The 13928-nt window shown below is 39.4% G+C and overlaps 1 protein-coding gene across 3 annotated transcripts in view; it reads right to left on the reverse strand.

Annotated features, from left to right (window-relative positions):
* Positions 1-13928, reverse strand: part of SMOC2 (SPARC related modular calcium binding 2) — a 150264-nt gene that overhangs the window by 83100 nt on the left and 53236 nt on the right. For all 3 annotated transcript variants that reach the window (XM_030035697.2, XM_030035696.2, XM_030035698.2), the window contains exons 3-4: positions 5426-5532; positions 4205-4304 (exon numbers count right to left, since the gene is read on the reverse strand). In XM_030035697.2, the coding sequence (XP_029891557.1) occupies positions 4205-4304; positions 5426-5532 (207 nt within the window). The remainder of the gene's footprint in view (positions 1-4204; positions 4305-5425; positions 5533-13928) is intronic.

Genomic DNA, 13928 nt, shown 5'->3' on the forward strand with positions numbered 1-13928 from the left:
TGGGGACAGAAGATCTAGATGATTCAAGGATGGATATTTTTCCCAGCTAACAAAAGCAATATAATGTAAATTTATAAAGTTCATTGCCTTCCCAAATATATTTGTTTTCATCATATTATCTGATGATAATACTATACAGAATGGAAAATTTCTGAATTTTTAAAGGCACTTGTATTTTGGCCTTAAAAAGTGATCATGCCATCTTAATTGTAAGGTAGCAAAACTACTTCACAGAATAATAAAACATGTCTCCATACCTCTGCAATCTCACTGGCAGAAGCCCAGAATAGTTAACAGGGCATAAAAACCCTGTTTTTAGGCAAACACTGTGCTTTCCAATGATAATTTAACACCTGCTTCTCAATTTCTGCCCCATTTCCCAGGACTCCATGCCTATGGAATTTCTGCAGTTCCCTGCAGTGCTGATAACAGAGATGGGGAGTTGTAAAAATGTCTTTTTTATGTCTGGTGTTCTTTAGTGAAAGTATTGGGGGACATTCATCATTTTTAAGGAGCTTTCTTTTTAATGCTGTCATGGGAATGTGTTTGATTTACTCTCCTTCTCACCACTGCTCCTGCAACAGTGGAGATTATTTCCATGGAGTTGAATGACATTCTGAGATTTATCGTGTGTGTTTTAGCAGTACCAAGTGTCAGTGTGGGAATAACTGGAAAAGATGGAAGAAGAGCCTCTTTCAGGTAAAGATGTAGTAATTAAAGCAAAGGTTTTACATAAATCAGTTGTAGAGTCCTGCACTTTTTAATGCTGCTTATAACCTCCATCCTTCCACACCTTGTGTCTCTAGTGAAAAAGGCAGCTTCAGTAAGAGCAACCAGAACAACACAATGAGCAAAAAATGGCTCATACAACTATTGTAGATAGGTAAAAAATATGCATGTGACACTTTTCTGTCCCAGGACCCGAGATAGCTTTAGGAAGCACCACATTATGCAGCTAACCAATATTAACAGTTAGATAAACTTAGAGGTTTTTTTCACCTATCCAATATCACACAGTAACTGTGAAGCATGGACAGAAGATGGAATTGGGAAACCAAACTCCTAACTGCCCATCCTAAATTCTGCTCCATATTTCCTCTATTAAAATCCAAGTTCTTCCAGGCTGCCATGCTCTTCTTTCCTATTTCTGGATATTCACCAAAGTCAAAGGTGGTTCTACTGGGAGAAAATGAAAGGCAAGAAATTATCCCATAATTTAGGAACAGCACAGTTGATTTGACATGTATTCAAACCTTATCTGAAGTTAACTGAAGAACTAACCTAGAATTGAAAAGAAACACTGAACATTTTCATTAAAAAGAGAAATTTTCACACATTCCATGGTATCACATTTCCTATGAGAAAATCATTACAAAACTATGTTCACAATTGACTCTACCTGCCATCCTGATTGTCTGTGCACATTCTCCTCTAAAGGGAAAAGGTAGCAAGTGATCCTGGGTGAAAAAATTCTGGTACATGCAAACTGAGGAATTTGCATAAATGTCTTTGAAATAGCTATAGCATCATGCCTGCAGAATACACAGAAGCAAGTGAAAATACATAAACATGCTGGTGTCAGGATGCCACCGCTACAGGAGATATGCCCGCAATATCAAAAAATAGCAAGGCAATGCCTGCGACGAGGCTAGCAATGGCACAATGTATTAGACTGATGAGGGACAACACTGTTGGAAGAAATGGCATCCCTGAAATACTGACTAAAACAGGAGTACATCTACTTAACTTCATTATACCCACTAATATTTGGATTGTAATTCCCGTGCATAGCGGTACTACAGAAAAAGCACAAAAAGGAATCAACGGTGATCTGGAAAACATCAACAGTCCTTCTAGGGGAAAAAAACCCTCTGTTATCCTAAACAGATGGCAATTTTGAATATATACTGGGAAATGGGAGAAGGGTGCAGTTGTGCTTCAGGCTTTCATTCTGCAATATAAAAGCAAAGTTTTGCCTTATTATACCACGTAACTTTCTGAGAAAATCTGTAGCTGCATTCTCTGCTGAAGGAGAAGGTTTCTCCAGACCTCTGAAGATTGAGCCCTTAGCCACTACCACTGCAAAATCCCCTAGCATTTCAAACCTACTTCCAAACACTGCTGTGGCTGGACTTCTTTCCTGAGGGACAAAGGAGAAGTGGTAAGCAGTAAAACATGAGAGCACTGATACAAGCAAGGGAGGAAATGTGCAGGGATACCCCCATAGGGTCTCCTAACAAATGGAAAATTACCCACGATCTTCCGTGGAGCAAAATCAAACTCTGCATACTCACCTGGGCCCTGGAGTAGTCTATTTATCTCTGAGCTACTAAGTTAAAATCAAGCACTACTATCACCTTCTCCTTAACATTTCTGTAAAACTAACTTCCCTTCCCACCCCTCCAAAAATGAGCTGAAGCAGTCTGGCAGTGTATCTGCTGGGCACATGAATATACCTTTGAGAGGAACTAGGGTTTGATTCCTGTAGAGAAAGAATAATTCTCATATTAATCTATCCATTAACCTGGAACTATACTGCAGCTTCTCCTAAATAACAACAAATACAAATAGAAAAAGTGAAAGTAACTAACTCAGCAACACTTTGCGCCAAAAATAATGCCATGCCTTGTGACACATCTGCCAAAGAATTACTTGTTGAGCTTTCAGCGTCAGCATAACCCCTTTTTCACTGATGTCAGTGAAAGGGAGGAAGCTACAAACTGATATTGCAGAGAAAGCCATGAAGGCACGCTTTCAGAGAAGCCCTGGCTATGGACATGCAAAAGCACCTCTACTCAAGAATACACTGAAGCACAAAAATGCTATCCTAACCATGTGTCTTCTGAAGATGTGATCCAGTCATAAACAATAACTACACTAAAAGGAATGCACATTTTTTCTCTGTTTTAAGGCTTCCAAACATTTTATATTATTTGTCACAACTGAGTGTCATTCCACAGTGACTTTGCAGACTGGATCAAAAGGATTAGTCTGGCGAGTATTCTTTCTCTAAAGTCTCTAAAGCCTGTAGGCTAAAGTTCACCTGCAGGCAAGATGCATAGAAGATTCTGAAAATCATTTAAACAAGACAGACCTTAAAAGCAGAATTATTTTTTTATAATCTTTGTTGTAAGTTTCTCAGTGGTCTCTTCCTTCCTCCATCAATTTATTAAAAAATCAATATTGTGCTCAAAAGATTGAAGTAGATTAGACCAGGTGAATTCCCTGAAAGGCCCTAATCCACTTTTTTCGGCTTCATTTACATTACAGGGTTAGCTTTTTAAAGCTATTCCTTCCGCTCTCTGACAGAGAATAGTGCTGCAGCACAAACAAAAATGCAATATATAGAGCTCAAGTATTTTTAGAGCTATTTCTGTGCAATTCTGTCAGTCTCAAGGAAGGTGAATAGCAATTCTGGCAACTGTTCACACACTGGGGATTTATATTTATTATCAATGTCAAAGAAATAGGGTCAGAAGCAAATTCCAAAAAAAACAGTGAACCTGTTAATTATCCTGATGAAAGACAAAAGGCCGTACACATAGCAATGAGTTTGATTTGCCAGTTAATTTCTACAGACAATGATTCTCTTATGTTCTTAATGCTTTGTTTCTTTTTTATTTCTCCTCTGGATTTGGTCATTCATGGGATTTGCTGTGGGATTTCTTTCATTGGGCTATGTTACAAATCAGGACATTCACACTCCATATTTTTCTATACTCTAAATACTTCAAATATTGAAAAGGCAAAGCCCTCTGAAATTTTTTGCAATGAGTTTATGTGCAAGAGTTTCAACATAAAGAAAGGACTCTCTCAGAGAGTCAGTCGCATGCTTTCATATCGTACACATATTTTACACATAAATATCGTAAAAATAACCACTGCAGAAAACCCCTTCAATAGCCAGATTATAGTACAAATACAGTATAAGGATGATAGAACCACAGGGAGGTTTCGGGTGACAGCGACCTCAGACCTCGCACCTGGCTAGCTTAAAAGCTAGACCAACTTTCTGAGAGCGTCATCCAGTTGAGTTTTATAGTTCCCCAAGGATGGGGCATCCACAGCGTCTGCCAGCACCTGTTTCTGGGCTGAACCACTCTTCCAGTGAAGAATTTTTTTCCTTAAGTCTAATCAGATGCCACAGATAAACTCTGCTATTCAAGAGACAATGCCATAACCTGACCAGCCGAACAAGTCTTACCTGGGCACCGGGGAGTTTTGTGGGCCACAGCGGTACCGCTGATAGGACGACCGTTGGGAGTGACACACCAGCAGTATCCAGTGTAACTGTGGCACTGAACCTGTCAGAAATGACATCAACCACGTGCAGTTTGTCAGACGTATGTCTGTTATCCCACAGCATTCATGACACATGAGTACAAAAGACTAGTCCAGCAAACTGTATTGACAAAACCTAGAACAATAAACCGAAATGGACCTAATCTCAGTCCTACATATGATTCTTTAGCATAAAGAAGAGTTTATTTCAAGCAAAGTGTGGCAGGTCTTTCAGAATCCAATGGAAGAGAAAACTATTGAAATATGTGGTTGTTTACACCCTATTTCAGAAGAGTGAGGTGCAGGTGTTATGAAAACCTCACAACAAAGTTCCTCAAGGGACACATAAATTGTTCCTGAAGTAATCAATCTCGAGGCTTTTTCCACATAGAGAACACATTGTTCCACCCACTGAAGGAGCAGGACAGAGTGCTTCTGCCAGCATTATTCATATCCCAGGCTGTCAGAAAGGAAACTCTTGGAATTCCTCTCAGAAATCAATTGCATTATATTTCCTGAGGGCCAACATCACTTCCCTCACCATGCTTAAAATGAGAAGGATTGTCTTCTGCGCAACTCCGCAACTGAAACGCAGTACAGAGGCAGCAGAAGGTGATCTTGATTGGAATACAGATCACAGGGTAAGCTTCTAACTGCATCCCTTCTGAGTTCCATGATCTAACCTAAGTAAATTAGTCTCAGACCACATGCTTGTGCAGAAAATCAGCTGAGAAAAGGGAAGAATCCTGTATGATTCATGCTTTAGCACTAAGATATGGACCCTGGTCACAAGATTTCTGGTTCGAATCACGAACAGATCAGAAATTCCAAGCATTTTACCATCTCATGAGTATTCAGGGGGCTACAAGAATGACTCAGCTGCCTCAGCCTAGAAGAACAGGGAGTGTATCACATGAACAACGGTAATGTTTGGCTCTTTTGCTGGCCAACTCTGAAAAAAAGAACAAGGACTTGGCACAAAACATGAATTTTCCTTCCATTTTTTAACGTCAGTGTTAGCACAAATTACATTTAATTTTGAAATTACATTTCCCTTCATTACATTTGTCTCTTCTTCATCCTCTGCGAACACACGTGTTCTGACTTTCTGGCCATGCAAGATACTGAATGAAAAATTTTCAACCTGACTATATGTGCCATCATCATTGCATTCTGGAATAAACACTTGTTGAAATTCCTTGCGAGCTTGTTCCTGGGTGTACTTCCTCTCAGCCACACATCTGGAAACATCTAGAGAAAGGGAGAACACAAGTCAGTTGGATGATGTAATATGAAAAAAAGATAGGTGTTAATCTAAATTAAGAAAAAGGAATAAGGCTCTGAGACCCGTGTAAAGAGAGTCAGAATTATAATCAGTGCAAACGTACAATCACATTATTTTTAGGAAAGAAAACCAATGGAAGATGATAATTTGTGGACAATAATCCAGAACTCAGAAATGAGATGGAGATGCCTGGAGAGACAACCTTGCTGCTCCAACTGCTGCCAAAGGGCGGAAGCCCAAACAGGGCTTCTCCCATCAATTTAACGCAGCAATAGCTGTCACTTTGTGCCCCACAATATTCTTCCAGTGCTGGTGGCAGCACCAGCTTTCTCGTGCTTCAGGAAAGGCAAAGCAGGCAGCAGGAGTATAGCTGCCTTGTATTTCCTACCGTGAGTTTACACATCATTTACTGCAGTTAGGCAGCGATCTCAGCTGTGACTACAGGTGTGCCTACCAGGCTGGTAAAAAAAATAAAATAAAATATACTGTACGGCAGAGAGGCTTATTGGGGAGGTGATGCAATAGTAATTTTGGACAAGCTTAATTCATATTATGCCAAAATTTAGTGTAACAGTTTATGATTTAGACGTGGGACAAGCCAAGTCTACCACATGGTCCTTTTTTGCCCACTCTGTGGTTTCTTGCACCATCTCCTGCATTACTTAGTACTGGTGTCCATCCAAGACAAGGTAGCAAACTAGGCAGCTTTAATTCAGTAGAGTTTCTACTGTCTAATTAATTATATTGTCTACTACATATACTTTATGTGAATTAGGCAGCTGAGGTCTGAGAAAAGACACATAACATTAGCTGTTGTACCTCTTTTTGTTTAAAGTCGCTACAAATTTTAGCAGGTTGCTGATGCAGAATCAATACTTCAGGATCTGCTTAAGTGAAGAAATTTCAGGAGAAATGAGAATACCAGGCAAGCTTAAGGTAGTATTAATGATTTCAAGATGTGACTGTAACATCTGAATTGGAATGATCACAAGCATACAAGCAGAGAAATTTGCTGCTTCTGATCCCTGTTTTGTTTAAAGATGGTTTAACAGTAACTGGCTAGTTCCTTTCAGGGATAAAACTGTCCAGCAATTACCTGTGAGACACGGCTGTTGTGGTGATTCGTGAACATTTGCCCAGTTCTTAGAAAGCACGGGGATGGGCTTTCTAGTCCACGCAAGTTGCACATCGAACGGAATCTGAACAGCGAGGCAACAACGCTTTCACCTCCCCATTTGATACAAGCAGCATTTTGACCGGGTTTTGCCATTTAAGAGTCCCCAGGAGCGTACAGGTGAGCCAGCTAAGTTCCCAGTCCCCCAAGCACCCTCTCTGTGCCAGTCTCATCCAGACATACACGCACAGAACCAGCATGGAAGCTTGGTGCAACTGCAGCAGTCCTTAGTACAGGATGAATTCTTCACTGGTCATCTCCACCAAGCTTTGGACAATTTGCCTGGCAACATTAGCATAAAAAATTCCCTTCACGTCCTAGGCAATCTGGTGTGGAATTGTAGCATAATGAGGACAGAAACTGGTCCTCAGCATCTGCATCCTGAAAACGAAATTGGGGCCCCTTAATTCTAATCTTTGTATTGATTTCCCTCCTGGTCTTGGATTTGTGTGCACTACTTCTGTGCATTAGTTTACTCTTCTCACAGGAGCATTATGAGAGTTCATGTTGGTAAAATGCCCAAAATACAAGTTGTTTCACTTTGAAAACCTGTGTTTCAGTCTTAACAACCTTCATCGTATTATGCTATTTCAGGAGGGATATTCAGAGAGATGCAATGTTATCTAAAATGGACAGAAAAGTTCAACCATCCAAAAATGTAAGAAAAATAAGGAACTGAATTATTTTGTACTCTGGTGCTTTAATAACTTGTTTCATCAAGGGAAAATTATGGTCAATGTACTGTGCAGCTCAGGTAAAGTCTGTTAATGTATGCACTGCCAGTTTTGGGGGAAAAAAAAGAAACATTTTAAGCAAGCTTCGGTGTCGTAAGCCTTCTTCTGAGCATGGTTTGGTTATACAGTACTTAACAACATGTGGTTTTAATGTAGCTAGTATTTTAACTGAAAATAAATCACTCCTTTGTTGGACCTCTGTCCTCGTTTTTCTAGAATGACATGTGGTTTAAATGTCTAAAAGGAAAAGTGATATAAATTCCATCACATAAGGTCTCTGGTATAGTACCAGAAGGGTTGTAAATTATCTCCAATATTTGAATTATCATAAAAACATGCCAAGGAGAAAGAGAAGTTCTCCAAAACTGTCCACCACTTGTTCCTAAAGAGCCTGATGCTCTAAAGGCCTCCTATTTGTGGATGATCTAATAGGTTTTAAAATCAACAATGACCGAATTTAGTGGAATATAAAATTCACATTTGAAGCCTTATTTTGTATTATATAACCATGGAAACATTTTAAAGCTGTTGGGCATTACTGTGCTTCAGTATACCCAAAGTAAATCCATGAGGAATATCTCTTATCAAGTCAAGCATCTGAAACTGTGTACAGCCAAAATATCATTCCCAGTTCTGTTTTTTTATTTCACCAAGGTATTACCACAGGGACACAGAGATGTGGTCCAAACCTGATAGAAGAAATGCAATAGGGTGGTCAAGATAAAAAGATGACATATAAAAACATTCTTCCTCAGAATACTAATGAACATTAGATTATTAATTCAGAGGAAATAAATTCCTTCCAAATAAAACATCACTGAAGCCAAAAGAAGTTATAATATTTTTTATAATAAATATAGAAGATTACACCATCTGAGCATCTGCCTCTGCGTCCTGGTTGCAATACCTTCTAAACCTACTGTGTGATTTCAAACAAATTTCCCAAAGGAAAAGAAGAATTCAAGATATTTAAGTGCTAGAAATTTATGTAAATAATAGCTGAAAAAGGATGAGAAAATTAATTCTTGCCATGACTGGGAGAAAGGCTGAAACACGAGCTCACACCAAAGTATCAGACAAGAGATAGATGTAGGGAAACCTTGCAGCTCCTAACTGGCAGAAGTCAGTGATAGGTGAGATCCCAATCCACCGGGACACGAGCCTTCCCCATGGCCATTGCTCATGCTCACTCAGCGAACCCAAATCTGGGACTCACTGTGCAAAGCCCTGTGGGTGCACTCAGGCAGTTCTTGTCTACGGGCCCCTGTGTGCACCTTGCACAACTGTAACTAATGAAGATGACTCACGTGAATCTCATATTAGTAGGATAAGCCTAGGCTTAAGTGGCTTGCCAGAAGGTGGTTTATAGGAATATTGACATCTAAGGGGATACCAGTGAAGTCGCTCACATACAGATTCAACCTTCCTCTTTATCTAGAACGGGAATAATTCAGATCAGGATGGACCCTGATTATTTTGAAATGAAGACAGAGAATGAAAGGTGGTGGGACTTACCTGGTACCTTTGTGCTGATTAATCCGCTCACAGCTTTGATTTTGATAATCATGGGCCCTGACAGGCTAAACTCTTTTGGGGTGAATGGCATCACACCAGTGACAAACAGCCTGAGAGCAGAGGGGACTCCAAGTCTGCAAGGTGTGGGAAGGATGAAAAGTGCTGTGCATCACTGGAACAAGTCAGCCTTGTTTCACTGTTGTTATATTGGATTTCTAGCTCTAAAACTTTTTTTTTTTAAATCTGTTTTTGTTTAAACTGTTGGAACCATCCAGTGGAAAAATAAGGGGCTCAGAACTGTTACTGGTTTCTGACTAGAATTCCCACTGTACTTTATTTCTCTCTCTAGCTTAAGTATTAATAAGAAAGCCAGCAGGCTCAAGCCGGAATCTGGTATATGACCTGGCAAAAAGACCATTTGGTTCTAAGATCTGTAAAAAGCTGGCTGAAATGAGGTCTTATTTGCCTATACTCAGACAATGGGCAAAACTAATTTTGCAGATATGTATGCCCAGCTGTACTTCTGAATTATGTCAATGACTGACTCAACGAGACTTCATCCTCTCCACTCCAGATAAATGGGCTTTTACATCCCAGAAGCTTTCTGGGGAAAAAAAATTCTCCTGACATAGAAACTGAGCATGAAGATGCATAAGTTTACCTTAAATTAGCTCACTTGAACTGCATTAGCTGTCAAACTGGGTTGTTACAGGGCTCGATGCTTTTTAGCACAGTACATTGGCCAGTGTGTTGATTGTACCACTGTGACTTAAGCCCAGGACTGCAAAGGCAGATAGAGGTTTAAGAAGAGAAACACCTCTCCGGGTGAGTAACTGAAGACAAAAATGGGTGCATGGGAGTGGACAGAAATACACAGAATTGAGGAGATTACAGATCTGTAGCTGTTTGGGCAGGTCTTTCTGAATTGCCCCGGTGACAATTCTGGCTTCCAGAGGAGACCAGTGTCTGGAAGGCACAGGTGAAATATAAAGCCATCTTTAATTCTGTGCTAAGCTTCTATACGCAACAGGGAAGACTTTCACCTGTGAAGTGGCACTGGTACACCGCTGCAGGATCCAGAACCAGATTCTGTCACGTGTGACACCAGGGAGCATAGGACTTTCTGAGATAGCGCTGAAGTCCATAGGAAACTGCAGTACCCAAGGAAATCCTGGAAACAGAATTAGCCTCGCAAACAGCACAGGACTGCCTTGAAACTAATGTCATTTTACGCCTTATTTCCAACAGTACCGCACCAAAAACACTGAGCTTCGCAAAAGAAGAAAAAAAAAAAAAAAAAAATCCATCAACTTCAACTCTGCTGGCTAATCCTTAAACAATATATCACACAGAGAGAAGTTTATTACTGCAAAGTAGAAGTTTATCTTTAAAACAATGACACAAACTTATCAAGGGTGTAAACACCATCTCTAAAGTGACATTTAATACAATTGAATTTATAGCAACTTTAGGGCTCCACAGGGAGATCTAATCCAGATTCTCTCATGGAAAAGTAAACAGCTTGCCAAAAGAATAGATAAATCTCCTGCAAAGGTTTTGATTTAGTTCATCCGGTATTTCTTGGTTTGCTCTATATTTCAGTAAGAATAGAAGTACCTTTCCCAGTCCCAAATCACCGAGCAGACTTTGCTTGCTTTCAAAGAGATTACTGTGTGTGACACGGGCTTGTTATGTATTTATGCATAAAATATACTTCACAGTTTATTTAGCTATTTTATTATAGATGGAATATCCCGCTGAACAGATCAGAAACATTTACCACTTTGTTAAAACTACTTATAAAGTAGTTAAACTTAATCGTTTGAAGAAAAAGTTCCCTTGAGGGCTTTCCACAGATACTTAGCTGTTCTTATGCTAAAGAGAAAGCTTTTCTAAAGTCACATAGATGTGAACAAGCAGAGCTAGTATAGACACACAAAACCCAAATACCTCTCACTGTTTCTCTGTAGGTTTCCCTTATTGCCCTTCCATTATGCCAGAATACCTATATACACTTAATTGCACTTAAATTTAGAAATATACAGTGCAACAGGCTGTTTAAAGTCAGCTATCCACCTAAGCACTTTACTGAATTGTCCTAACAATGAACCAGAAATTTTTTCTACTTCTGTGTTTCTTTCCTATTGCTATACCCTTTTGCTAACTGGTAGCAATATGATAAAAGTCAAATGGTCTTAATTTGTAGTTCATTTAGCACAAAAATGTTCTATTCAGAGCACAAGACACCATTTGGCTTATATGGCATAAGCTGCTTATAACATGAAAATTTGCTATGATATTTGACCTAGGTCAATGTATATTCCAAAGAACTGATCACGTCTACCAACAAAGCATGTAAATAGCTGTAGCCTGTAGTGATAGGAAACACACAGCAAGCTATATGTGCTCAAAGTTTCAATTTCAAAGGTGCAGAGATTATGAGCCTCTTGGGTTGGAATGGATGTCAGCACAGACATTTAGCCTGACACAGACATAAAATAAAGACTTGCTGCTTCGTGACAAGGGCTGGACGACTCTTTCACTATTTATTTTTGTTGCTGCATTCTGGATTCAAAGAAAACAGCAGAGCAATCTTAGCCTAAACTCTCCTCTATTGGCATCTAACAGAGGCAGGCAGTGTGGGGTTTCTTTGTTGTTTTCTCTTTTTTTTTTTTTTTTTCCTTCACATTTTGCAAACACCCAGCGATTTAGATAGCTAAACTTGAAGATAAAATAAGGAATGCTGTGCTGGATTCTTTCTTGGCACAATAATATTTCTCTCAATTTGGTAACAGTCACATTTGGAGAGATACAGTCTGACTAGAACTGAATTAAATATTTGTAAGGAAAACTAAAGCTACAGCTTTCTGATTTTTTTATATACCAAAGGCCAGACTAGGCTTTCTGAGCAGAACAGAGATTTGATAAATAGTTTGGAGAAGTCTAATATGGGCCAATTTATGATTGTTGCACTGAAAATCTGAGAACACTTGCACCTATTTGCGGTTCCTAGTCTTCAGTGCAGTGTTACTGCTTTAGCACTAGTAGTTTCTATACCACTTCCTTTAAGATGTTCATTTTATATTAAACATAAAACTGAAATTGAAAATACATGAGCAGAAATGAAAACTACACAAAATGAAAAAAGATTACTTTCTTACAATTGCAGTTGTGCATGTCTGGTTCTAAAAATATACTTTTTTTGTGCCTAAGAATGCTCTTGCATGCCTTGTTTCTGTGCAGTCTGGCTTTGGCAAATTCTGCTTGAAGAAATATTATCAAGAGAAATTGAGTATTTTAAAAAGAGATCAATTCTACCTCCAGCAAACTGTGGATACTATTTCAGTGTTACTTGCCATGTGTTCCATGTACCAGTAGACATATTTAAAAGAGCAAAGGATATTCCACAAAAAATATTCCAAACGTACTTAAAACTTTACCCATGCCCATTAAATACCTACTACAAAGTATAATCAGAAGCCAACTCCTCTTGCTTTCAGAGACTACATAAATCATAACTTTTCTATGTAGATACTTTTTGTTCGTCAAGATGTTGAATATTTTGTTTCTCAAATTAACACTTCTACTACAGTGGCTTTATACATAACAGCTTGACACATAACATAAATGAAGACTCAAAACCAAAACGGGGTTGGGACTGAACAGTGTTTGTATCAGGATTGCCAGCATTACAGTCTGGAAACTCGCAGTCATCCTACAGATTAAATGCAGTGTCTACAGTGAGAAAATATGTCTGAAAAAGGAGACAGCTCCTAGCTAAAAGTATTTTAAGATAAAAATCTGCCCTATAATCATTTTTTTCCCAGAAGGTTTATTTTCAAGAAAACCCCAAACTGATACCACTTCTCAATACATTCTCATTTTCATATTTTTTCCCAAATAATAAAAAAGCCCTGCATCCCCCTTTTTGTTTTTCTTTTTCCTTTTTCCTCATAAAAGATGAGGGAAAAAAAAGAAAAGGGAGAGGTAAGGACAAGTGAAAACTGTTCTGCTTTCAATCTGCAGACTGTGCGAGCTCTCAGCATGCGTTCAGGATTATTTTATGGACTGGCACCTTGGTCCAGTCCCACTTTCGCTCATTTCAGTTAGGAAAAGAACCAAACCTACTCACTACGTCATTCTCTCTCCAAACGAACCATCTCGGGAGCGTGTTCTGCCCCACGGGGCTGCCTGGCCAACCCACGTCTCTGCCGACCCGCTGACCTACGGGCCGTGCTCGGGCACTGCGAGCACACGTGGAGCTCACGCCTGGCTCACAGGCAAACGAACGCGAGCTGGAGGGCAGCCTCCGTGGGAACACGGGATAAGGCGTGCACCCAGAAACCATGGCCCGCATTTACAACCCAGTTCTTTAGCTAAGAGGCAACAGTGACGTTTCCCTAAAGGATGCTTAGATTCGTGACTTATGGGACCAAGATTAATTTACGAGCCCAAAACAACTACTGCCCAGCGATGTCTCCTTTCTCTTCACAGAGGGAAAATCATATCGGCATATTCATCCAAAACCAGAAAGCGACCTTAATTCATATAATTTCCAATTATTTAAGCATGCCCTTAATCCATTCATTAACTCCTTGTACGAGCAGTTCAAATGAGTGAAACTTTTCACTATTGCTGAAAGCCCCTTTTTAATGAAACAAATGCTGAGTGTTTCTCTCTTTAAGGAAAGTAAATAGCAAATAGTAAAGTACCTCTTTATGGGAAATTCCACTCATATTTTGATGTGCTTCAGTTCTTTATGTGGATTGTGAGAATGAAGATAGTACCTTTTGTTATGTCTATGATAGCCCATAAAAGAATGGCATTTTTAAACAGCCAGGCTCTTTAAGATACCATAAATGAATTAAGCTAAACATGAGCTATCTAGGGTTTCCAATGGAGAAAGGGGATCTACACAGTTATAGAATAACAATGACAC

The sequence above is a fragment of the Aquila chrysaetos genome, chromosome 13 (assembly GCF_900496995.4).
Source record: "Aquila chrysaetos chrysaetos chromosome 13, bAquChr1.4, whole genome shotgun sequence".
Taxonomy (NCBI): Eukaryota; Metazoa; Chordata; class Aves; order Accipitriformes; family Accipitridae; genus Aquila; species Aquila chrysaetos.